Raw genomic sequence first — 25,302 nt, forward strand, 5'->3', positions numbered from 1 at the left:
CCAGCGCTGGACGAGGAGGTGTTGCGGGGGGGACCCCAGTGGCAGCCCCCCACCTGTCTGTGGGCTCCAAGCTGCTCTCAGAAGCAGAAGCCCTCTTCTGCCTCCAGGGTCTGTTGTGCGCCACTGATAGAATGGGAGTTCCTGTGCCTATCTGGAGGAGGCAGCAGACTAGAGGCTTTCGGGACAAGTGAGAAGACTTGTTCTGGAAGGTTCTGCAGAGAGGTGGTTTTGCAGGGATACCAACAGCTGAGCTGGCCTCTTGGCCCCACCTTCAGCTGCAGAGGCCACAGGGCCTGGGTACCACTCCCTGGGTTGGTGATGTCACGATGGCCTGAGGCCCTCAGAATCTGAGGGCCCAGCCCAGCACACACCCAGGAAATGCCAAAGAGAGGCAGGACCCTGGGGTCAGGGACCTGGCACAGACACAGGGGCCAGTGCAAGGGCAAGGGGGCCTTCCAGAAGATTTTGGCACTGGGACTGAGCGGGCAGTGTGGTCTAGGGCTGCTGGCAATGCTGAAAGTCAGCCAGGTCAGCTCAGCTGTGACCCTGGGAGGTGGGGAAGGGAGGCACTAGGGGCTGGAGCTCTGGTCTGGGGGTGTTCCAGGTCCCTGGGTCCCTCAGCTGAGGCCCTGCAGGCCCCACTTCTCAACCCAGTGCTTGGGGAGCTGGCACAAGTGGGGCTGGTCCTGGTCCCTGCACAGTTCACCTGGAGAAGTCTCCGTCCTGCATGGGGTGGGCAGACCTGGCCTGAAGATGAGGGGCCTTGTTCAGTGAAGGGAAGTTCTGGAAGAGCAGCTGCCTGAGGAGACATACACCACCCGGGCTGGGCCTCTGTCTCCCTTATAACAGAGGTAGCCACACCTGGGAGACAGCCTTTGGCACCTGGACTGGCCTCCTCAAGTGTGTGAACTGGTGAGAAGAGCTGGATCCAGCCACATGTACTCTTGGCCGGGCAGCCCAGCTTCCCGGCCCTCAGTTCATTGCTGGGTGCCGACCTGGGCTCTCCCAGGGCCAGGGTGTTGGCTTGCAGGCTGCTGGGTCTGAGCCCACTTGGCATGTCACTATTGCCCTCTCTGAACCTCAGTTTGTTCTTCTGGCACAAGAGTACCCTCAGTTTGGCAGCTGTGAGTTTTCAATGAGATGATGGCCAAGCTGGCCCCTGGCAGGTGCTGAACTGCATCCAAGTGGGGTTCTTTGCTGCTGAGACATCCCTGGTGAGCTGGGCTGTTGCTTCAGACTGTGTCCTCTGTCCTTCCAGGGGCCTCCCGCAGCAGCCTGGATAACCTCAGCCGTGCCCTGGGCATCCTGGAGGAGCGGGTCAACAGCTCGAGGCGCAGGGTGCGCAGGCATGCTGCCGATGACGACTACAACATTGAGGTCCTGCTAGGTGTGGACGACTCTGTGGTTCAGTTCCACGGGAAGGAGCACGTGCAGAAGTACCTGCTCACACTCATGAACATCGTAAGTGGGTGGGGCTGTGAGGGCAGGGCTGGCCAGGAGGGGTGCAGGGGGAACAGGGCACCTGGGCTTTCTGTGGTTTCCCAGTGGAGCTGCAGGTGAGTGAGGTGGTCAGAGGCTCTCACCTGGGTCCCCAGGTGAGAAATGGTGACCCGTACCTCACTGAACCTCAGTTTCCTCATGTGCAAATTCTGACTTGGCAAGGCAGTTTACCGGTAAGGCAGTTTTTCACACACTCCAGTCATTTGTTTTCTTTATTTTTGTCCTATCCCCATTGTTCGCAGACTGTGTATCTTCCTATATATATATATATATCAACTGACTTTTTAAAAACTATTTACAAAGGAAACCTCACTATGCATAAAGGTAACCTGAAAGTGAAATGCAGAGGATGTTACTCAACCCCAGCTAGACTGTCCTGCCTTCTGCCGGTTGGAACCACAGCCCACAGTGTTTAAAAGGGAGATAAGATGGACGGCACCCATGAGGCTTCTCCTTGAGGGAGCCAGAGGGGTGGAAGCTGGAGAAATCCGGAAAGCTGGACTACTTAATGCGGTGACTGTGTGCCGCCTAAGCCTTCTGGGGACCACAGGGCAACTGCCCCTTGTCTACCCAAAACTGAGGGATTAAGAGGTGGCTCCCCATGTTCCACCCCCCACCCCCACCCCAAGGGGGCAGGAGGATGCTGAGCACGTGTGTGTGGAGGACGCAGTCCTGCCTCTGCCCTGGGTCCTGTCGAGATCCTCACTGCCTGGGCGATGCGGGCGTCCAGCCTCCAGAGCGCAGGCTCCAGGGAGTGGGGAGGACTGGGTCGGGGGGAGGAGCAGGGCGTGGCCTGGACGCCCTGCAGGCTGTGGGTGGAGCGTTGGTAGGGAGGGGGCCGATTAGTGGAAGGAAAGGGGGCTTGCGGGAACTGGAGGTGGCTAGGGAAGCCCCGTAGTGGGGAGTTATAAAGCTGCAGGGCTGTGCGACTCAGCTTGTCGGTGATCAGTGTCCCAGAGGCCAGCTGGAGGCAAGAGGTCGGGGGACAGGAGCTCTGCTGGTGGCCTGGTGCTCAGCTCTGCTTTTCTGTGCGACGTGCTGAGTCTCTGGGAACGAAGTTGCCCCATGCAGGGCAAAAGCCAACCCCCTCCCCCAGGGCCCTATGAAGAGGAGGGTCAGGGTCCAGCAGATGTGAATGAGCTGATCACTGGGTGGAGAGGCCCCCTGCTTGTCCACCTTCCTCTCCACCTACCTTAGGTGCTAAGTCATTGACCCGCTGGAATAATCCACTCATCCACAAAGTGGGGCTGAAGTCTGTTAGGTCTGCAGAGGGTATTTTATTTGGCAGTTGTTAATGATCACATCTTATTCTTTGAAAAGTGTTTTTAATGTGGTAACAACAATAGGAACAATGATAATCATAAAACAACCATGATGGCTACAGTTTTTTAGCTCTTACTAAGCAGCTCTGGGCCAGGCCTGTGTTTAGACACTGACCATGTGTCACCTTAGGGAATCTTCACGTTAGTGCTAGGTGACTGGTAGATATCAACTCTGCCTTCAAAACATGTTTATAAGGAAAACCCCAGGCTATCAGCAGGCTTCTCAGCAGGAACTTTACAGGCCAGAGGGAAGTGGCATGATAAATTTAATGCATGGAAAGGGAAGAACCTACAACCAAGAATCCTCTACCCAGCAAGATTATCATTCAGAACGGAAAGAAATTAAAATTTTCCCAGATAAATGAAAGTTAAAAAATTCACTACCACTAAACTGACCTTCTAAGTTTGTTAAAGGGACTTCTTTAAATGGAAATATTCTTAAGCCTAAATATTTTTCATCAGCAAAAATAAACCTACAGTAAAGTCAGTAGACTAATTACTAAGCAAGTATGAAGTTAAATAAATACAAAAGTAGTAAAGTCAAGTATATACAAAATCAGTCAAGAGATATACAAAAGATGGAGATTATGACATCCTATATATAAAGCATGGAAGAGGAAGAAGAATAAAAAAGGAGTACTTTTAGGTTGTGTTTGAAATTGAGTGACCATCAGCAATAAGACTGTTATGCATTTAGGGAATGATCTGTGACCTAATGGAAACCACAAACCTGAAGCTTATAATAGAGACACAAAAAAATTTGAAAAGAGAAACCCAAGGGTAACACTAAAGAAAATAATCAAATAACAAAGAAAGAGTGTAAGAGGGGAAAACAGGAACAGAGAGTAACTTAAAAAACAACCAGAAAACAATAAATGGCAGTAAGTACATACATATCTATCAATAATTACCTTAAAAGTAAATAAACTAAGTGCACCAATCACAAGACATAGGGTGGCAGAATGGATAAAGAAACAAGATCCATCTATATGCTGCCTCCAAGAGACTAATTTCAGACCTGAAGACATACATAGACTGAAAGGGAAGGGATGGAAAAACGATATTTCATACAAATAAAATAAAAGGGAGAAAAATGGAGGAGGAGCAGTACTTCTATTGGGCAAAATAGATTTCAAATAAAATGGGTGAATAATTTCCATCTCAGGGGTTGTTGTGAGGATTAAATGAGATAATGGAGGTAAATGTGCTTTTTGGTGGCAGAGGCAATATTTTAGAGCCAGCACATCTAGAATTATTCTTGAGAAGTACGCCCAGGACTCTGAGGTTGGAATATCCCTGGTGAGCCCTTCCTGAGGCTGGTAGAGCAAATCTGCCTTCTCCCTGGGGTGGAGCATCCCTCTGACACACGCCTCGGGTTGCATGAGCCAGGAGAGGAAGTCTAGAACTCTTTCTGGGTTTTGCCAGTTAACTTCAGTTTTTCCGTTTATACTGTTGTGATCCAATGATCCCCCAACTTTGGATAATGTGACAGTTTGGTTCATTTCTTAATAAAGACAAAGTTTCTTAAATTGAAACAAATTCTGTCATAACAAAAGAAGGATTTTCGGAGATAAATCAGAGGTGCTGAGAAGGGGCACGGTAGTCAGGTCATATTGTTTTCCTGTGGCCTCCAGCAGCCTTTATTGCACACAGTCTGGTTCCAGGCACAGTGTGGGTCCTGCCGAGGCAGAGGCATGGCAGGCCCCAGAGGCTCAGGGAGACCCCGGGGAGAAGGATTCTACTTACCTATATATAATCTGAGCTCCACTTCCCTTGCCAAGAGCACAGGGCAGTGCAGACAAACAAGGGGCCTTGCTTGGCGTGTATGTGCTATGAAATTAACACCCTCTAAAGCTCTGTGTCCTCAGTGCAGTGCACACCCAGGAGCGAGCCCTGGGGGCTGGTCTGGGGTACAGGAAGCCCTTTGGTGGTCTTGGGGAAGAGAGGGTTTGAGGAAGCTTGAATGTGTGAGAAAGGATGACCTTCTAGAGCAATGCTGCCTAGTAAAATTTTCTGTGATGCTGGAAATGCTCTAATTAAACCCTGTCCAGTGTGGCAGCCACTAAGCCACCCTGGCCCTTGAACACTTGAAATGTTTCTGGTGTGATTGAAGGACTGAAATTTTAATTTGCTATATATTTTCCATTAAAATTTAAACAATTTTAATCTTAAAAAATTTAATTGTGATAAAATACACATTACATAAAATTTGCCATCTTCACCACTTTGTAAGTACAGCGTTCAGTGGCATTAACTACATTCATATTGTTGTGCAACCATCCCCACCATCCATCTCTGGAAGTCTCCATCTTGCAAAACTGACACTGACCCCAGTAAACACTAACTCCCTGTTGTTGCCCCCTCCCAGCCCCTAGTAACCACCTTTCTATTTTCTGTCTCTCTGACTTTGACTCCTTAGGGACCTTGTAGAAGAGGAATCATATAGTATTTGTGTTCTTGTAGCTACTTTATGTCACTGAGCATAATGTCCTCAAGGTTCCTCCATGTTGTGGCATGTGTCAAAATTTCCTTACTTTTCAAGGCCAAATAATATTCCACTTATGGCTAGACCATGTTTTATTTATCCATTCATTGGTGGGTGGATATTTGAGTTGCTTCCACCTTTTGTTTATTGTGAGTAATGCTGCTGTGAACATGGGTGTACAACTATATGTTCATGTCCCTGCTTTTAATTCTTTTGGATAAATATCCAGAAGTAAAATTGCAAGATCATATGGCAGTTATATTTTTAATTTTTTGAAGAACCTCCGTACTGTATTCCACAGCTGCTCCCTCTAACATTGCATGAGGGTTCCAGTTTCTCCACATCCTCACCAACACTTTTTTTTATAGTAGCCATCCTAATGGATAATTCAATATCTTTGTAATTAATTTACATTTGGGTTTAAGTCACCAGTGTGGCTAGTGGTACCATATTGGACAGTGCAGTCCTGGAAGATTTGCACGCAAGGGGATGCCTGCTGGCCTTCCTCTGAACTTGACCAGGCGCATAGCACTAAATGGTAGTGTGGGCAGCCCTGGGTTGGGGCCAAAAGGCCTTGAGGGGGGCTGGCCCACCTGGAGCTGCAGCCTGAGCCCCAAGTGGCCCTCATCGTACCTGGCCAGGGCACGTCTCCCTCCCCCTGAAGGCGCACAGCTGGTTACAGGGCTTCCACTGGAGCCAAATCAGCAGTGTGGAGGACAGATCTGGCAGCAGCCAGCGCAGACTGCGCTCCAAGTGAGGCACTGGTCAGCTCCGAGGGCAGCCAGGACGGGGTGGAAGCCCTCCCAGTGTCTGAGGCGCCGGGGCCAGTGCTGGACAGGCAGAGGCTCTGGGAGGAGGGGTCTGGTGGGGGTCCCAGTGGCGGTAACCTGGGGAATTCAGGCTCTGAGGAGGAGCAGAGGCTGAGGGAGGCCCCATGCAGGTGTGGCTGGGCTCCAGCAGCTCTCGGCCGCCCTGGTTTCCTCCGTCATTCAGGGCAATTCTGCCTGCAGGGCTCCCTTTGGGGTCTCTTGTGGCAGAGCCAGGGCTGGAATGTGGGTCCTGGTGTGTGTCCTCCTCCCTCCCACTTCCCAGCCTCCTTTGCACCTAATTTGGGACTGCATGGCTAGTTTTATCTAACGGCGTGTGTGGAAGGAAGGGACATGTGTCACCTCTTGACCAAGGCAGTTAAGAGCAAATATGTTGCCCCTCTCTCTCTCTCTCTCTCTCTCTCTCTCTCTCTCTCTCTCTCTCTCTCTCTCTCTTTCTCTCTCTCTCTTTCCCTGCCACAGCGGCCTTGGAAGCTGTAAAGTAGCACAGGGCCATCCCCACTGCTCTGGACCATGACGTGTGCAGGGAAGCACACAGCAGCCTTTTCTGTGGACTGCTCCTGAGTGTGGTGGATTCTTTGTCACTGCAGCACAACTTGTCCTCTTCTGACTAGCATGCCTGGCTCCTGAGTGTTCAGTCAACAGAAGTCCACTGGACACCACTATGTGTCCGGAATGGGGCCAGCTGTGAGCAAGACAGGACTCAGTCCATGGGCTTGCATTCTGAATCTGGGCACAGACAATATTCAAGTGGAAAACAAATGAGATGATTTCAGATGACAACAAAAACAATGAAGGGAATAAAAGAGCTGGTGAAGTGGAGAAGGAAGACGGGCTGGGAATAGGTGGGCAGCCAGGGAGGCCGCACGCAGGAGGTGATGTAGGAGCCGACCTCAAGGATCGTAGGACAAGGAACAGAATGTCTGCAGTGCAGAGGCCCTGGGACAGGAAGGAGTCAGCACTTGAAGAAGTGAAAAAGGGCCAGTGTGGAGAGCCCGCGGCCAGTGGGAGGGGAGCTGCAGGCAAGCAAGGCTGGTCAGTGGATGTGGAGAGGGGCCTGGGTGTGACTCCAAGGGCCCTGGGATATCGCTGGAGGGGCCACACCTGCCTGCATCAACGAGCAAGACGTTTTGTTCCCTTTTTCACAGGAAAATGGGAGTTACTCGATCCATCTCTCTGTCTATCTCAGACTCTGGAGGGTGAGAAGGGCTGGAAGTATCTGCTGAGCATCACAGGAGCCCCCCGGGTGCAGAAAAGGTCTCACGGCGCTCAGGTCCCCACCCCACCCCCACTGACCCCTCTGGCACCTTCGGCCTGGTCCAGTTTCCTTCTTTTCCTCCCTAAATCTAGAAAAGGAACACTCTTTGTTTTTAAAAATATACTGTATTTAACATGGATAATATATTATTTATGATGGAAAATGTGTATTTGTGTTACATGTGTGACTGTTTCCTACCAATTACTACCTCCTACCTCATCTTAATGATGACATAACACTGAACCACGTGGCTGGCATACTTCTTATGTAACTAATTATTTATGTGGCACAGTCACAAAACAAAATTTGTTTTCCTGTTAGAGGTTAGATCGGCCACTGACTGTAATGAACATCCTTACATCTTAATCCATCAGTCATCCTTTGCTGTTTCCTTAAACTGAGCTCCTAAAAGTGTGATCCCCTGTCAACAAAGCTTTCTGTGCCAGAATGTTCTCTGTGAATGGTTTTACTATTCACGCTCTATTGAGCAAATGCTTCCTCATCCCACCAAATGCTTCTTAGCTGTTTGTAATTCAGTAGCTACAACTGGGATATACTTTTTATTGTATTTATTGGATGGTAATGAGACTGCCTTTAAAAATATATATATATACATATACATATATGTGTATATATAGTTTCTCAAACAGCCATCATCTTGATTTTTGTGATGGCTGTCTATTCATGTTCTTTATTCTACCGGGATTTTAGCCTCTTTCTTGTTAATTAGAAGAAACTTTATATTACAATCAGTTAACTTTTTGGTGGCCTGTGGGTGGGAATTATTCTCTCAAGTTTTGTTGTCTGCCCTTTGTTTTCTTTTGTTTGTGGTGGGTTTTGATGGTTTGTGTTTCCATGTGTAGTCATGTCCTGAGATCTCTGCTCACCAGTTTTCCCTTTGGTGCTGTGTTTGGCACCTCATGCCCCCTCCAGGAGTGATTTTGTGGAGCTTCCCTCCGGTCACCCCTCTGCAGTGACCCTCACAGCCTGTTGTCTGCAGCATTGTTTCCCAGAGCTTGGCCCTCACTGACTATTTGACCATTCTTTCTGCTCCACATTCAGCTGCAGCAGCCCCATACCCAGAATGTCTCTTAGCACAACTCTCCCAGGGCCCAGTGCGAAAGGCAAATATTCTTGTTAAAGATCAGGACAGAACTCTTTTTCTTTCTCCTGAGGTTTCTTTCTTAACTTGTCGAGATTTTTGAAATTTCTATTTATTGTTACTCTAATAAAGAAAAATTAGAATTTTAAATTATTGGCATGAATTTTACCATTCATCTTTATATTCTATAAAGCCCATTTTAAATGCAAATATTAGAGCATTTACCTTGTATGTGGCATCACCGAAATTAAACAGATTCATGTTTTGTGGCTCATGCCTGGAGGATGCCTCAATCTGGCCAGAAGTTCAGACAAAGTACAAGCCAGTCTCAGGAAGCTTGGAAGGAGGGAGAGGAAATCCCAGAAATGGAGCCCACAGATGGGGTGCTCCCTTAGGTGCAGATCCTCACAGAGGCCCTGTTTATTCTAACCAGTAATGCGGGTGTACTCACTGGGGCTGACAGCTGTGCCATCCCCTCAACAGCCAATGCTGGAAGAACAAATTGCACTGTGCCCTGGCCAAGGCGGTCGTGGGGACATTGAGCCTGGCATCTCCCCTTCCCATGGGCCCACTGCTGCAACTATTGGCGTGTATGTGCTATGAAATTAACACCCTCTAAGGCTCTGTGTCCTCACTCAGTGGTGCAACCTAGGGGTAAAGATCACCTCAGCACCTGGGTTGGGGTACATGAGGGACTTAGGAACACCGAGACCTATGTGGGGCTGCCTGCCCTTGGTGGGACCACCGCTGCCATGTGCTGGCCTGAGATGCCACGGAGCACACATGTCCAGGCCTCTGCAGGGAATGGAGGGTTGCAGTGACCACAGGGTGGGGAGCAGACCACCAAAAACCTGTCCTGGGGAGCTGGGACCATGCATGACCCCAGACTCCACTGTCCACCAGACTTCACTTACAAAACACAAATTCAAATGTGAAACAATGAAGAATTTCAAATGGCAGTTACAGAGCATTAAGCCCCAAGTGCAGGGTATTCTGAGCATGGGCCCTGGTTGCAGGCCCATGAGCCCCCCACTGAGATCCAGCTGCCCCGCTTCCTCACGTGGCCTGCACTTCCCACCTCAGACCCCATTCTCATGGCGCATTCCAGTCCCTGCTTGTCCAGAGGCTCAGCTCAAAGCCACCCTCTAGGTTTTCTGCCCAGATGAAGAAAGCTATGTGTGAGAGGGCACTGGGGCCAACCTGTAGGCCCGGGCCTCATCCTCACCCTCTGGGGCCTGCACACTGATTCTTAGCCCTCATGCACCAGAGCCTCCAGGGTGCTGGCAGACCCAGGGTAAGGCCCACTCCTTGGCCTGGTCAGAGAGGCAGAGACTCTCCAGGGACAGCTGCCCCAGAGCCTCCGTCCATCCACTTGAGGGAGGAGTGGCCTCATTCCCAGCGCTGGGAGGCCTGTGGAGATACTGCTGTGAGCCATGGGCAGATGTGCAGCCCGTCCAGCTGTGCAGGCTCCTCCAGGCCCCCTTCCGGCACTGCTACTGGGCCCCAGCTGGGCTCCTGCTGAGACGTGACTCTCCACAGCTGGCCTCCATCTGCCTTGATCTCACTTCTGCTCCTGCTGTGCTCAGCCTTCCCTCTGGCCCATATTCCAGCCTCTCAATGGCCCAGCCCTGGGGATGAGATGCTCCCTTGTGCCCAGGACTCCCCTCTGGCTGGTGCTCTCAGCACGCCTGTCCTGTTTGACCCGTCTTCCTGGGAAGCGAACTGCCAGCTGTGTCTGCTGCCCCCAGACTGGGAAGCAGTCAATACCCCTGATAAACCTGCTGCTGACCCTGGCGCTTCGGGACTCACCTCATTTTCTCATACTTGCTCTGCCCACCCCTAAGATAGTCTCTGCTTGGAAACCTGGTGCTGTGGCAGCGTGTGCCTGGCACCCGTAGCAGTGCAGGCTGCAGGCCCAATGTTTGTGGCACCTCCAGTTACCTTGCCAGGCACAGACAGTGGCTCTTCTCTAGGCTCAGGTGTATAGGAGGCCTGGATGAATGCCTTAGGGGAACACTAGAGCTGCTATTAAAGTAATATGTTTACATATACGTTTGAGAAGTAAAATCTGTGCCATTCTATATGTGCTATTTCTATTCAAGAAATGGAAAACTTGAGCCCATGACCAGCGCTTCCTATGTGGCTTACAGCTTTTAACTGAAGCACTAATCCCCCCTCCTGCTCTTTGCTGAGAAGCCAGAGTCCTTGATGTGTTGCTTGGAATCCCAGTGTCCACGAGGACCTGGGACTGCCTGGCTGAGCTGCTCGTTCAGTTGCACTTGTGGATGTGACGCAGACCATGTGGTGGGGGACAGCCTGCCCTGGAAGGCAGCCCACCATTAGCCCTTTGCTCCTGGGACTCTCCGGAGGCCTGCTGGAAGCCACTGAGGCCACAGGACAGATGGGAGGTTTCTCCCCAGGAAGTATTCTTTTTGGATGGGAAGCATTTTAAAACATTAATTTTATATTAAACTAGTCTGGACAGATTACTGAGTTAAAGCAAACTTCCCACGAATTTTTCAAGATAAACTGGAGATTCTAAAGCAGGGTTGCCAAAACGACAGCCCCAGGGCCAAATCCAGCCCACCATCTGTTTTTGTAAATAAAGTTTTATTGGGACACAGCCATGTCTGTTCATTTATGAATTGTCTATGGCTGCTTTTGTGCTACAATGACAAAACTGAGTAGCTGGAACAGAGACCATAGGCCCACAAAGCTAAAAATAGTTGTGACATGAAAGCAATATTTGCAGCATGAAAGCAATATTTGCTTTCAGGCTCTAAAGAAATCTCCTACTTCTTTGGGCCCACCTTGAGCTGTGGCCGCAGCATTGTAGAGTTTGCACCCTCTTCCCAGTGCAGTGTCTGTGTTAGGGAAGCACTGGGCATAGAATGAAGACTGGCCTCAGCGTCAGGAGCAGCTGGGTCCTAATCCTGGCTTTCACCTACCTGGCAAAGTTCCTGCCTTGCCCTGAACTTGGTTTCCTCATCTTTAAATCTCCCCCATACTCTGAGCATGCATAAAGTCTGGCACAGTCCCTGGCAAGAGGTGAGCCCCAGGAGACAAGCTCCCCTCCATCCTCCTCAAGCCCCCAAGCTCTTGCAGCTGGAGTGGCCCTTGCCTGCAGGCCCTCACTGGGTCCTCACTGGGCCTTGAGCTGAGCTCCACCCTCTCCCTGCTGGGACCACAGCCCTCCCCCACCCCACCCTAATCTTGCCAGCTCAATGGTCCTGTGAAGTCACTTTGGGAATTCTTTTTAAAGCAATTGAATGAGCTGATCTTAATAACCATTCAAAACAGCAGAGCAGGGGGAGCAGATTTCTGGGCAGGCAGAGCTGTCTCTCCCAGCTATGTTTGTGGTTCATGTTCTGGAAGAATTCCTGTGCCCCAAAGCACCTCTTCTATGGAGAGCAGACATGCTCCTTAGGCCTGTGGGATGAGGGACCCAAAGGGGTGTCTGTACCTTCCAAGCTGAGGCTGTACCCTCTGATCCCTTCCAGCATGGGGACAGGCCTCTGCACAGTGTGTTCTCAAACAGTTTCTGCTGAATGAATGATTTCTCTCGGTGCCAGGATTCAGACATTTTTTCCTCTTTTCTTTTCTAATTTAATCCAGAAATTGGCCTAGGTTTATCCAAGCCGTGCCAGGGTTTGCAAACAATCAAAGGCATACGGGCTCCATTTCTCACCAACTTCCAAGAACGCTGGGGCCTCGTGGTGGTGGTGGGAAGGCAGCGGCAGGACAGGAATGTTTTCTGCTGGTCCCAGAGGGGATCTCAAGAACTGGCCGCAGAGCTGCAAACCAGCCTCGGGGAAGGCGCCACCCCAAGCCCCCATTCACATGTCTCTGGCTCCAGTTCCTGGGAAAGAAAAAAACATCCCTGAGACTGGACAGTAAAACTTGGTTCCCTGTAGTTGAAGGGAAGTAATCAGGGCTCCTGGGCAAGGGGGGCACATGTGGGTTTGGGCCTGGCCGTAGCATGGTGGGAGGGCCGGGAGCAGTATCTGTCATCACACGGCAGCTTCCCAGGCCCAGGGGCTGCTGGGGCTGTGGGCTGCAGCAGGGCAGTCCTGGCACCATGCCTTTTCCTCATACTTGTCCCACTGGCCCGAAACATGGCCCCTGTGCCACCAGGAGACATGGCTGTCAGGACGAATGGTGTGGTGAGGCTGATGTGTGCTTAGAAGAGGGACAGTACTCTCAGCTGCTGCCAGGAGCCAGGCAGAAGATGTATTCTGGAGCAGGGGTGGCAGTGGGCAATGGGGAATGGGGGGGACTGGGACAACAGAAGAGGCCATGCCCCTGGATATCCCCTCCTGGGTCCCACTCACTGTGGCCATGTAGGAATAAGCAGGCTCACTGTTGCCAGCTCTTTTTTTCCCTGTCAGAGGCTAGAAATCCAACTCTTCTGGGAAAACTAATTATTTTTCAATGTTGGCAACAAACTGAAATGAAGACCTGACTGTGCACAAGTGACTCAGAAAGTAGCTGCAGGGCATGGCCGGCCTGTCGGCTGAGAGGGTGGCTCCTTCTACCCACGAGGAAGGAGGCAACCACCTGCCCTGCTGTGTCCTCTGATGGTGGATGGTCAGTGCCACCTCCCAGGGCTGTCCTGAGCACAGCTTGAGTTCTACACCAGAGGAGTGACTCAGCTGGGCACTGGCTGTGCAGAGGGTGGCCCATGGATGTGAGCTGTCTCCAGCCACGTGTTTGTTCACTGGGTGCTCTCTCACCCCCTGATCTAAGTGGGCCCCACTCTGGGCACAGGGTGAGCAGTCATGGCACTGTGCTCAGAGGGCTCAGAGCACGGGAGGGGTGGGGAGCAGGGCAGGGAATGAGTCCTTACTCCTGGTTAATGTGCATGCTGATCGTGCAAATATAGAGCTCTACAGGGCCACAGGGAAGGGTGCCTACAGCGAGGGCCACCTGAGCTGCTCCTGGCACAGAGGCAGGGGTTAATTAACCAGGAGAGGAGCCTGCAGTGCAGTGCTCTGGAGCTGCTGCTGTGGTAACGGCATGTGCAAAGGCCCAGAGGTGTGGCCTCATCACAGTGTGAGGCTGGGCCCTGCTGGAGGGGAGGGCACTGGGGGAGAGGCAGGAGATGGGGTAGGAGAGCCTTTTGTACCAGGCTAGGTGGCCTGGATCCACTGCCATGCTGTTTGGGGCCAGGGTGGGAGTGGTGAGGAGGTTGGTTTGGGGTCTAAGAAGACAAACATCCCTCATAAAGAGCCTTCTATTCTTGGCAATGCCTCTCCCAATGGCCTGAGGAGCTGTTTTCACACCTGCCAGCCCTGCTGAGGGGACACTTTCATGGTGTCTCAGCATTGCCCAAGGGGTGCTGTATGGGTCCCTTTCCTGGGTGAGGTCACCGAGGCTCAGGGAGGTCGGAGTGCAGGCGGGTTTCCCGCACTGTGGGGAGGCAGGCCCTCCAGGAGCTGCCCGGGCGCCCTCCTCTCCCTGCTGTTCTAGCCCGAAGAGGAGGAACTCCTGAGTCCCTCAGGAGCTCCAAGATGGGACCTCAGCTGTCTTTCGTGGCGTTTCACAAACCACACCCTAGACTCCTTTCCACCTATTTCTCTGACTCCTGATTTTCCCCTGACAGCTGATGAGGAAGCCTGGGAACAGCCTGGTCTTGGCTGCCCTGGGGAGCTGATGGTTGTCACAACGGGGGTTAGAGCCCAAGGACAAGGAGGGTCAGGCGCTGTCACTCCTCGGTGATTGACAGCTTGAGGCAGCTGAGGTGCTTGTCTTGCGGGGACTCCAGCCAGGAGGTGACAGCTGAGCTGGCAAGCAGAGAGTGATGCTGCACTGGGCTGCTATGGGCTGTCCCTCCCAGCCTGTCCCCTGTGCCAAACTGCGGTCAAGCACCCAGGATCCTGCTCGCCTGCCCAGGGGACCTGGCAGTGTGTCTCAGGTTAGGGAGTCACACAGAGGCGCCACAGCACAACATCAGGTTCCGAGTGTCTGCCTACTGATTTGCATTTCAGCCCCCAGCAAAGGTCCCAGCATGTAGCAGGTGCTGAGTAAATGCCTTTTGGGTGAGTGAGTGAATTCCCATAACCTGACTAGGGTCCCACCAACTCCCACAAAACAAGAGAATCTACCTGTTGGTGGAAAAGAACGTTTCCCTTCTCTTGTATGCCCAAGGCTTCTGCCCATCACAGATGGGGGTTTGAATCGCCAGGTCACAGGATACATGCTGTTAATTTCAGCAGATATACCAAGGTGTTTTCCAGAACCTTTGTCCTGGTTCTCACTCATGCTGACGTGGGTAAGTTTCTCAATTTTGCTAAGCCTCAGTTTCCCCACTGGTATAAGTGGGATAATAATGCCTGCCTGTGAGTGTGGCAGGTGAAAGGTAATGGTGTGAAGAGGCAGTTGGCAAGGGTCTTGGAAGGTCAGGGCCCACGAATGAGGTGCCATGGACCTCCTTTGCCTGTGACATTAGCCAAAGCAGCCCAGCTCTTGTCCTCAAGAAACTTGGTTTCCTGCGGGACCTGCCTTAGAGCACCAAGAACAAGAGATGCCCTCTTCCTGGCTGGGCAGAAGGCCACAGTGCAGGGGAGCCTGGAGCTGGGTTGACTGCAGGTTGGTGCCACTCTGTACACAGTGCCACCCCCTTGGCTCTTGCCTGGAAGAGGGGACATGGAGTGGGGCAGGCTTGGAGGTTCAGAGCAGGAAGGCCTCAGAGAGACTGAGCTGGCCAGACCCGGGGAGCTGGGACTTGATCCTGAAGCTTTGGGGGCCGATCAGGTCCTAGGCACCAAAGGAGCAACTGCCAGGGATGCAAAAGAGCCCATGGTCCTCAGGGCACAGGCGAGTGGAGGGAGGGGCCCACAGTTCCACAAACAAATGAGGCATTTGAGAAGGTGATGGCACAGCAGACGGAACAGCCTGGGGGGAGCGGCATCCAAGTTAGTGCAATGCACTCCTTGCGAATGTTCACCGAACGTGGGACGTGGCCAGGTGTGGGAGCCAGGCAGTCCCCTCGCCCCCTGCCACCTGAACCTGGGAATGAGACAGGCCTGTGGGCTCCCCGTGGCCCTTCTGGCCCAGAAATGATCTGGGGGCTGGGAGCTTTGCCTCCAGAACTCAGCCCTCTTCCTTGGGTTCTGGGTCCCTGGGTAGCAGTTCATCCACCTTCTCATCTGCCCATTGTTCCCCTGCTTCACACTCCTGGGTGCCTGGTCCAAGCCTGGACCCAGGTGGGCAGTGCACTGCTTGGCCCAGAACAGAGGCTGGCAGGCTGCTCAGTGACTCAGATTCTTGTGGTGCTCGGAGCCGTGTGCTGCACGGAGGGACAAACCGTTCCCTGCCGTGTTAGAGGAGGCTCCTTATGTGAGGAATCGCACTGAGTGGGTCCACTTTCACAGCTGACTGCCCTGGACGCCCATTGTAATGTTGCAAGCAAAGTTGCCCTGGAGCTTCTGAATTTTGCTGGGAGCTCTGACATCCTCTCAAGCCCCCTGCCTGTGCTGGGGGCCAGGTGACAGTCTACACTGTCCTGATTTCCTCCGTCTCTTCTGGGTCAGCGCCTGCTGGGCAGGTGTCTCCCTTTTTCTCCTCACGTGGGGACCCCTGGGGCCCTGGTGGCAGTGAGAAGGCTGGCCTGAGTCCTCATCCTTTTGGCTGTGAGGGGGTGCCACCTCTGGCCCTGGGCTCTACCTGGGCTGCTCAGGTGCATAGGGCTCCACCCAGTACAGGTCCGGTGTTGTGATGACCTGTCCACTCCACAGCCTCTCCAGCCCACAGCTGGCTCTCCCTTGCCCCAAGCAGCATAAGATGGGAGCTTCTGGAGCCTGCATGCACCCTTCTGGGGCTGGTGGGAGCTGGGCTGCTGCTCAGGCCAGTTCACAGGCAGGAGTGGCTCCCACTCCCCTCCTGCTTAGTGCTCCCAGTAGGGAGCGGAGTCAGCTCATGCAGTGACCAAGTAAGAAGCAGGGCCCAGAGCCCCGGGGCCACCGTGTGACTCTGAAGGTGTGGGTGGAGGGGCAGGGATGGGGGCCACAGCCCTGGGTCTGACTTCCCGCCTCTCCTCAGCCGCCTCCCCTGACTTCCAGGGCACTTGCTCCCCCTTGTTCCTGTCCCCAGGGCATCCCATGCATCCCACCCCAGGGGTGCCCCATGCGCCTGGCTCCACTCCCCACCATGGCATTTTCCCTCTCTCGCCTTGAGTCAGAATGGTGCTGGGGCAGCAGAAGGGATTTACAGAATTAAATTACAAAATTAATTAAAATTAATAAATAAAATTAAATTAGCAGAAGCAGAATTACAGAAGGGATGGAAAACTCCTTATTTTCAAATGACATCCTGGTGCCCTGTTGGACGTGGTGACAGATCACACCACGGGTGGGGGCGTGGCTTACAGGCTCTGAGGAGGAGGGGACACTGGGAGGTCCTGCCCTCTGGCCTCTGTAGTCAGGGACTCAGGAGCGCGGGGCAGCTGGGGACGTCCTCAGGCTCTCCACGGCCAGGACGCTGCCAGTAAGTCAAGATCCGCACCTTCTCTCTGCTTCTTCCCTGTCAGTGGCCTCCAAAGAGTGGCCCCAGGGGGACACCGGGCCCTAGCCTGCAGCCTCTCCCACATCCTTTTGTGTCCTCAGCAGCACCTGCCCTTTCCTGTCGGGCAGCACGAGCCTGTTCTGACAAATGTCTGCAGTGAGTGGGAAGGCCAGGACCCACTCAGAACTGTGACCGTGAGCCTGTGGCAGTGGCTGGCAGGGAAACCCCAGGTCTGGTCACACAGATGCCTGGGGAGCCATGGCGTGGGCTCTGAAAAATGCCAGGGCATGCAAGGTGTCCATGCAGGCCCCTCTCCGTGGCCCCAGAGAAACGGCTCAGGGCGCATGACTTTCCCTCGTTTGGCGGCAGCTGCGCCGAGCCTGTGCTGTGTGCCTGGGATTTTGCTGGATGCTTCCAGTACCTGGTTGAGGCCAGTCCTGGAACAGCCCAAGGGGTGAGGACTAGGACCGCCTCCATGCCATAGCTGAGGAAACTGAGTCTCAAACAGACCAGCTGCCAGGCCCAAGTCACAGGGCAGGATGGTGGCTGAGCACACACTGGAGGCCAGGCAGCCTGAGGGGTGATGGGGACGAGCAGCTTCTGCAGCAGTGAGCACCAACACGGGCAGTTTTGTAAAGGCAGATTTTTTTTTCATTTGCACAGTGGACATTTGTTGGGTTCTGGGTGTCGACCTGCTTGCTCGGGGTTGGAGGAGCCCTGTCCCCACGCCAGTGACCTGAAGATACCCCCAGGCCCAGCAGTGTGGCCTGGCATAGGACCGAGGTCAGGGACAGTTTGGCCTTCACAGTGGGAGTGGGGCAGGGGTCCTGGGGATGAGTTCTTGGACTTGGTGTTGAAGGAGGGCTGTACCCACCTGCCATTCTGGTGCATGGTCCGACCTTATTAATTCCAGCCCTGCCCATCTGCATTTCGTGACAGTGATATTTTGAGCAGAAGCTAGTGTCGTGTCTGTTCTTGCAGTGCCTACAAAGCATTTTCTGAGGAGCAAGCAGGTAAACTCTGCAGAGGGAATATTCACTCATGACAAGATGGGGCTTTCGCAGCCCCGTTTTTACATCAGGAGGTGCAAGTATTCTGGAGGCCAGCAGACCTCTCTGCCCTGGCTCCTGACAACATTCTCTCTCCACCTCCACCATGATGGATCAGCCGCCTTCTGAGGGTCCTCGGGGAGACCAGACCTCTCCCCAGGTTTGTCTGGGCTTCCCAGAGAAGCCACAAAGCAGGCTGTGCACCCCCCTCCCGGGCCTCAGGACAGACTCTCCCAGGCCTGGCTTGCTCCCACAGGCCAGGTGCAGTCAGGCTGCCTTAGCTGCCAAAGCCCAGCTCAGCTGAGGAGGTGATAGCTTCCCTGAAGGCTGGCATAAGGGACGGGAGCCCAAACCGCAGTTCAGCCCCAGCCCTGGCAGGGAGCTCAGCTCCCGGACCAGCCTTCCCTCTCCTGGCCCGGCCCCCACCTTGCAGAGGAGAAAGTCACCTCTGCCCAGCAGCCTCAGGCCACCTGCCAGGGATCACTGGTGGCCTGGTGGAATTCTGCCACAAAGAAGGCAAACTTCACATTGTCATGCAGAGCCCGTGTCCTTCCTGGTTGTCTATTCCACAGCAGAAACTTGGCCACATCTTTGCATAAGCAAAAGGCACATTACACTGTATTTCCCCCAAGAGGAGAGTCTAGGCCTGTCTCCGCACAGAGAAGAGCTTCAGCTTTGAACATTTTCCTCCAAGGTTTAAAGATTCCAGGATCAATTTCTCAAGGCAGGGCTCAAGGACATTGACCTGGCTCCCCCTCCCGCTGCGGGTCTGGGCAGCGCAGAAGTACTGCTCCCCAGTACACAGGCCTGGGGAGGGCAGGGTGGGGTGGGGTGGGGAAGCATCTGGGCACCTAGCCGGGGGCCGCAGTTATTACAGGGCATCATGGACCCTGCTGCCAGTTTCCTGTTGTTGCACATTCTCCAAAGTTAGTCATTCATTCATTCATTCAATAGCCTTTACTGAGCACCTGCTATGTGCTCGATTCTGCCTGGGGGGACATGGTGGTGAACAAGGAGGAGAGGTGCATCCAGGATCAAGTGCATGGTCCAGTCTGGGAGCAACTACTTTTTGGGGTACTTTAGAGGTTCCCGTTGGGCAAGAGACAGCTGTGCTGGGTGATGAGCATGAGAAGCCAGAGGGCACAGCAAGTGCAAAGGTGCTGAGGTACGGATGGGCTGCCAGCACAGGGACCCAGAGCTGGACCACAGAAAACATAGCATGGCTTCAATTGTATTCCAACTGCAGTGGGTGGGCTTTGGGGTGGGGATGTAATCAGGGGTGCTAAGCAGGGGGATAACTGTCTCCCTTCTTTGAAAAGCCTTTATCAGTGTGACTTTCTTTTTCCAAATGCTCTTCGGGTATTTCAAGAATTCAGGGGCTGGAGAAGGGGAGAGGGAATTCCAGGCATGAGCCACTGCACAAGCAGCAGGAGAGGGCAGCCAGGCTTTGGAGAAGCAGAGCTGTCGGGACTGAGGGCCCCTGGAGCAGCATAGCTCAAGTGGGGCATGGAGACGCCAGGCAGGTCCAGAGTCTTGAGGGCTCCCAGTGCTGGGCCGAGGGGCTGGGGCTGATCCTGAAGGCACTGGGGAGCCTTCAAGCAATCCCCATTGCTCAGGGGGGCTGACCCCTGCCCCTCCTTCTGGCCTCAAGGGCTGTAGGGAGCATAAAATGAGGTAATTCTGTGTAGTCAGCTCTGAATGCCTTCCAAATAACAAGGCAGGTTCCCTGTCTTCAGACAGATTGTGACACCACGGGGACAGAGCCTCACCTTGTGCACCAGGGCAGGTCCCCTTGAGGTGCAGGCCAGACCAGCCCTGAGAAGAGCAGGCAGACCCCAGGACATTTCTCCCTCCCACATCAACACAGAGCAAAGATGGGCTCACTCCATTTGCAGTGGGGGCACGAGGCTGAGCAGGCAGGCTGTAGGGTGTCCAGGGCTGTGCGGGAGCTGGCCCCATTCCAGGCCACCTCATTCCTCATGTCAGTCCTGAGCCCCACACTCCCACATCGCCAGTGCTTCAGTGGGCACTTCAATCTCCTTTCCATAAAGGAGCCAGAGTAATCTTCCTAAAACGCAAAGTCATTGTTCCCTGTCAGGGCCCCACATCCTCCTTTGCTCTTTGAATAGAGTCGAAAGCTTTCTCTGGACCTGAGTCCCTGTGTGGTCTGGCTGCAGGGGCCCTTTCTCCTGCTTCAGTTCCTCTGTGCTTGGAATACACCTCACTGCTCTGGCCCCAGGACATTTACTCATGTTGCCCTCACTGCTCTGGCCCCAGGACATTTACTCATGTTGCCCTCTCTGCAGGAAGCACCGTTCTGGTCCTCGCTTTGCTGACTAAACTCATTCTTACAAGATGCCGCATCCTTAGGAGGCTCAACACTCCCCCATGGGGCAGACATGCCATGAAAATGTCCTCTAGGTTCCCCATCTGTTAATATGGCCTCTGGGTTCCCTACTCGTCCCTTGGAGCCCTCATGAGCATCCTGTGATCATGGACCCGGTTCTTGTTAACCCCAGCTGTCACTCTCCTCCTGACAGGGCCAGCTCTGCTGTTCACTGCTGAGTCCGGAGGGCCAGCCGGATACCTGGCATGAGGCAGGGCAAGCAGCTCTCTGCGGGTCTTCCAGGTGTCTGCAGAGAGCCGTGGAGATGGAGAGGCCAGGCCAGGCCATTCCAGACCCCCGTGGGTGGTGGGCTCTGCAAGAGGCCAGAGGTGGCTCAGCCTGGGGAGTCCCACTGAGAACCCGCGAGGGGCCCTTGTCACGGCTGGGGGCTATATGTGTGGTGGGATGGCATTTATGTACCAGCTTTCTTTAGTCCTGTATCTGATGCCTCCCTCATCCTAGGGGAGAAGGGAAAATGTAAGAGGCGGCTCCCATTGACAAGCCTCTGGGGGGATGGTCAGGTCAGAGGTTAAGCTCTGCCTGCTGGCTTGTCTTAGCTCAGGCCTGCTCAGGCAAATCACCAGTTATGCCTGGGGGACCTGAACAACACAGGTTTATTTCTTACAGTTCTGGAAGCAGGAAGTCCAAGCTCCAGGAGCTGCCAATTTTGTTCCTAGTGGGGGTTCTCTTCCCAGTTTACAGCCACAGCTGCCTTCCCGCTGTGTCTTTCCATGTTGGGGGTGGGGGGGTGAGAGGCAGCAAGGGAAGGGGAGCAAGCTCTCTGGCGTCTCTTCCTGTAAGGGCACTCACCCCATCACAACGGGCCACCCTCGTGACCTCCTCTAACCCTGATTGCCTCCCCAAGGACCCACCTCTAACACCATCATGCTGGGGGCAAGGGCTTCAGCACGTGAATTTGGGGAGACTCGATTCAGTCCATAGCAGGCTGTTTGTCCCCTCTTCCTCCTCCCTCGGCCACCTTGCATCTGCTCACACCTGTCCCAGCAGGCTGCCCTGGGCAGTGACCCTCCAGGCTGAGGCTCAGCAGTGCCCCCAGCCCAGGCAAACCTGCTAGCTCGCCTCCAGCTACCCTGCCCACTGTCTGCAGGCCCCCGGCAAAGCTGGGAGCTGAACTCCATTCTGGCTTTTGGAAGCCACGCCTTCTTGGTGTGAAGCTGCCCCCTCCCAGGTCCCAGACAGCAGATTCCAGCTCTTTCTGCTCTCATGCTCCTCCTAGCATCAGGTGGTCACTTCCTCTCTGCTCACCCTACTCGAGGGCTTCGTGAGGCCTAGCCATTCGCCGGGTCTTCCCCGGCCCTCTTCTCTCTCCTGCGCCCACCCCACCCCCAGCTGCTGAGGACCTCCCTGTGTCATGGCCTTCTTTTCCACACTGTCGAACTCCAGGAGCCTGATTAGCCAGGCTTTGCTCGTGAGAAATAGTTTGGAGACAAAAAAAACCCTTTCTCTCTAAAGAAAAACTGGCTTTAGGGCTTTTGTCTCACTGCAGACTAAAAAAAACTAGTCTGGCCCTCAAAACTGGGCAAGGACATCTGTGTTTAGGGACTATGCGTCCTTCCCCCATGACCTCATGGGGGCGCTGTGGGGCAATGTGGTAAATACAGCATTCGACTGTTTCCACCATTATCCCATCGCATAGGTGTGGAAATTTAGCTCTCACAAAGCTTTGTTAGATGAGGAGTGTTGTCCTTGTTTACAGAGGGCTGGAAACTTGCTGTCTGTGCACAGCTGGGTGGGCCCCCGGGCACCTGGCAGATGCCCGCCAGGTAGGTGCAGGGGCCACACCCCACCCTCTCCAGACTCCTGCCCTGAGACAGGGTGACCACCCATGCCCCTCAAGGCCTGTCAGTTCAGGAAAGCCAGGTCAGGGTGAGAAACACCTTATAATCACAAGGAGGGTTTGCTGGGCAGGAGGCACTCTGACCCCCATTGGTGCCATTTTGACCCACAGAAACACTGGCTGGCCACCAGGCTCCCTGTCTCGCCTGCCCCAGGTGTCTGCCCATTCCATCCATAATGGTTTGGTTTTCCATGGGAACTCTCAGATTTCCCTGAGAGGAGGGTTTTTTCTCCTATTAAGGTAGCAATTAATGTTGCTCAGATAGAGATTCTAAAAGTTGGGGTTCAGAGGGGGTAAAGTGCTGACTTGAGAGGGCTCTGGGAGGCCCTCACAAAGGGCTGGTCAGTAGCCTCTGGGCTTGGTTCGCTCACTGGGAAGGGGTGTGCATAGCCAGTTCATGACTCTCTGCTCAGTGATGGTATGAAGGGACTGATTCTTTCAAACAGTGTTTCCTGAGTTCCTGCTATGTTCTCTGTGTCCTGGGTGCTGGGGACATACAGGGAAAAATACAGGTGGCTATGCAGCTCACAGTCCTTTGAGCAATACAGAAAGCTCAAGATGTGATGGATACTGGCACTCAAGCAGATCAGACCTGGGGAGGCGCTTCTGGGAGGAAATGACCTCAAAGCTGGGCCTCAGGAGGAGCAGGGTTTGGTCAGCCAATGAAAGAGGTGGCAGTGAGGGAGGCTGAGAGTGTGGGGGTGGGGTCAGTGGGAGGGAAGGCTCTATTAGCCTCTAGCCCAGGGTTAACGTGTGTCTGGAAGATCATGCTGACCATGCCACGGGGAACTGGGGCTCCTTCACCCTTCTTGGGCCTTCTTATACCTGTTTCATATCTGGCAAAGCCCACAGATGCCTGCCCTGAATGTTTGTCAATGCAAAAAATAACATACATGAGAATAAAAGAACAATAAAAATACAAAGAAAGCCAATGAGATGAGCTGCAGTTATCAGAACACGAAAGCGCCTTTGTGACATAGTGATACTTGTTCTCATTAACACATTAAAAATTAGATCCAGCTGTGGATCTAAACTAACCCCCTTTTGCAAACTATGATGAGTGTCACTAACACTTCATAGCCATCAGCAGCGACTTAGAGGGGTTTCTGCTGGTGACAGTCCAGCACCGTCCCCACCACTGGGGTTTGGCACCCATGGTCACCCTTGAAGGAAAAAACATGTTTGTGTTGGAAGCCAGAGCAAATGGGTCACTGTCTCCCCCAAATTCAGGCTCCTGGTGAAGGATCCCTGTGCTGGCAGGAGGGGGTGCTGAGGAGGTGCTGGTAAGAGGGGCAGGTGGTACAGAGGGAAAGGAAGGGATGGATTCAGTGTTGGCAGTTACATCTGGGTGGACAATGTAGGAAGGGCAAGAGTGGAGGCAGGCGTCCCAGGGTGCTGGCCCTGGGGCTGGTTGGGTGGTGATGCCATTTGCAAAGCCAGGGCTGGTCCTTGGCCTGTGGCTCCTGCTGACACCTCCTCCGTTGTCTTTCAGGTCAACGAAATCTATCACGACGAGTCCTTGGGGGCCCACATCAATGTCGTCCTGGTGCGGATAATCCTGCTGAGCTACGGGAAGGTGAGCAGGTCATCCCACTGTGGGATGAAGGGGGCCGTCCAGTGAGGCTCGGGTCTCCTTTGAAAGTGTTTATGTTTGCCCAAACTGCCCTGCCTCTCCCCAGCTGCCCTGTGGCTCCTGGAAGAAATGAGAAACTTGTGAGCCATCCCTATCTTCCTGTTCCCCGTCCACCCTCTCCCTTTGTTTGACAATGGAGGTTCTGTTATTACTCAGGTGTGGTGAAGCCACAGATCGGAGGTGACTACCATGGAAAAGATGGTTTATTACTCAGAGATTGTGGCCATGCAGGGTCACCCGGGGAAGCACCAGGGTGGGTCAGAAGGCAGAGGGAGAGGGGACAACTGTTGTCTGCGCAAAAGGACCAGGCGAGGCAGGAAAAGCAGGCTTAGGACTGGCCGGTGCAAGTGAGACCAGTGGGCTCTGGGGCAGGGGGACTGCCCCTGGTTGTCTGGTATGTGATTCCACAGGGGATGAATTCGGGCAGGGGATGGTGGTCAGAGTGTGAGAGTCAAATGAAGGAGGTGGTTGGTAGTGTGGACTCCGTGTGAGCTGGTTTGCATTTGAAAAGCACGCTGCAGAGCGACCTGGCTGCTCTCCCTGGGAATCTGCTAACTCTGGGAGGGGCAGTTCTTCTAGGGTCCACAAGACCCCAGATATCAAAGCACAGAGCATGAGGTTGTTAATACACCCCTTCCTTTGACACCTGCCTGTGTTTTCTTTTAAAAAAAATTTTTTTTAACTGAAGTATCATTGATATACAATCTTATATTGGTTTCAAGTATACAACACAGTGGTTCAGCAGTTGGCATTATTAAATCCTCACCCCCTTTAGTGTGGCTATGATCTGTCAGCACAGGAAGATGTTACAGAACCATTGGCTATATTCTCCATGCTGCACTACTGACCTGCTTGTGTTGTCATCCCATACCCTCCTCTTCTCATGCACAGAGCTTCTGCTTTGACTGAGCTGTCTTGCCCTTCCTACCTCCTCTTGCTGTTGAACTTGGAAGCCTCCTTCCTAGCAGTGTGGAGGGTCTGTGCAGCAGGGGCAGAAAGCCTCCAGAGATGGTGACCTGGGCTGGAAAGACAACGAGGTGCGTTGAAAGGAGAGACAGTGAGGAAGAGAGGACCCTGTGGTGCCAGCCTGCAGGGACTGAGCAAGTGCTTATGCCAGGCAGCTCAGAAGCACTTTCCACAAATTAGCTAACTTCAGCCAGTGACAGATGGGGAGGTGGAGCTGTGACAATCCCCATTTCTCAGTTATGGACAATGAAGCTTAATGTGGTTCAGGGCCATGCTGAGTGAGTGTCCATGTCATGTGGTCCCTTGGGAGTTGGGCTTCTCACCTGGGCACTAAAGTCTCCAGTCCATGGTCTGGCCTCTCTCAGTATTTAGAAAATCAATTATAATAAAATCAAGCATATCAGACATGGTAAT

The 25,302-nt window shown here is 53.3% G+C and overlaps 1 protein-coding gene across 2 annotated transcripts in view; it reads left to right on the forward strand.

Moving 5' to 3' along the window:
• Positions 1–25,302, forward strand: part of ADAMTS2 (ADAM metallopeptidase with thrombospondin type 1 motif 2) — a 233,869-nt gene that overhangs the window by 140,847 nt on the left and 67,720 nt on the right. For both annotated transcript variants that reach the window (XM_036892594.2, XM_036892595.2), the window contains exons 4-5: positions 1,259–1,461; positions 23,782–23,865. In XM_036892594.2, coding sequence (XP_036748489.2) covers positions 1,259–1,461; positions 23,782–23,865 — 287 coding nt within the window. The remainder of the gene's footprint in view (positions 1–1,258; positions 1,462–23,781; positions 23,866–25,302) is intronic.

Source organism: Manis pentadactyla, chromosome 13 (assembly GCF_030020395.1).
Source record: "Manis pentadactyla isolate mManPen7 chromosome 13, mManPen7.hap1, whole genome shotgun sequence".
In the NCBI taxonomy this organism is placed as follows: Eukaryota; Metazoa; Chordata; class Mammalia; order Pholidota; family Manidae; genus Manis; species Manis pentadactyla.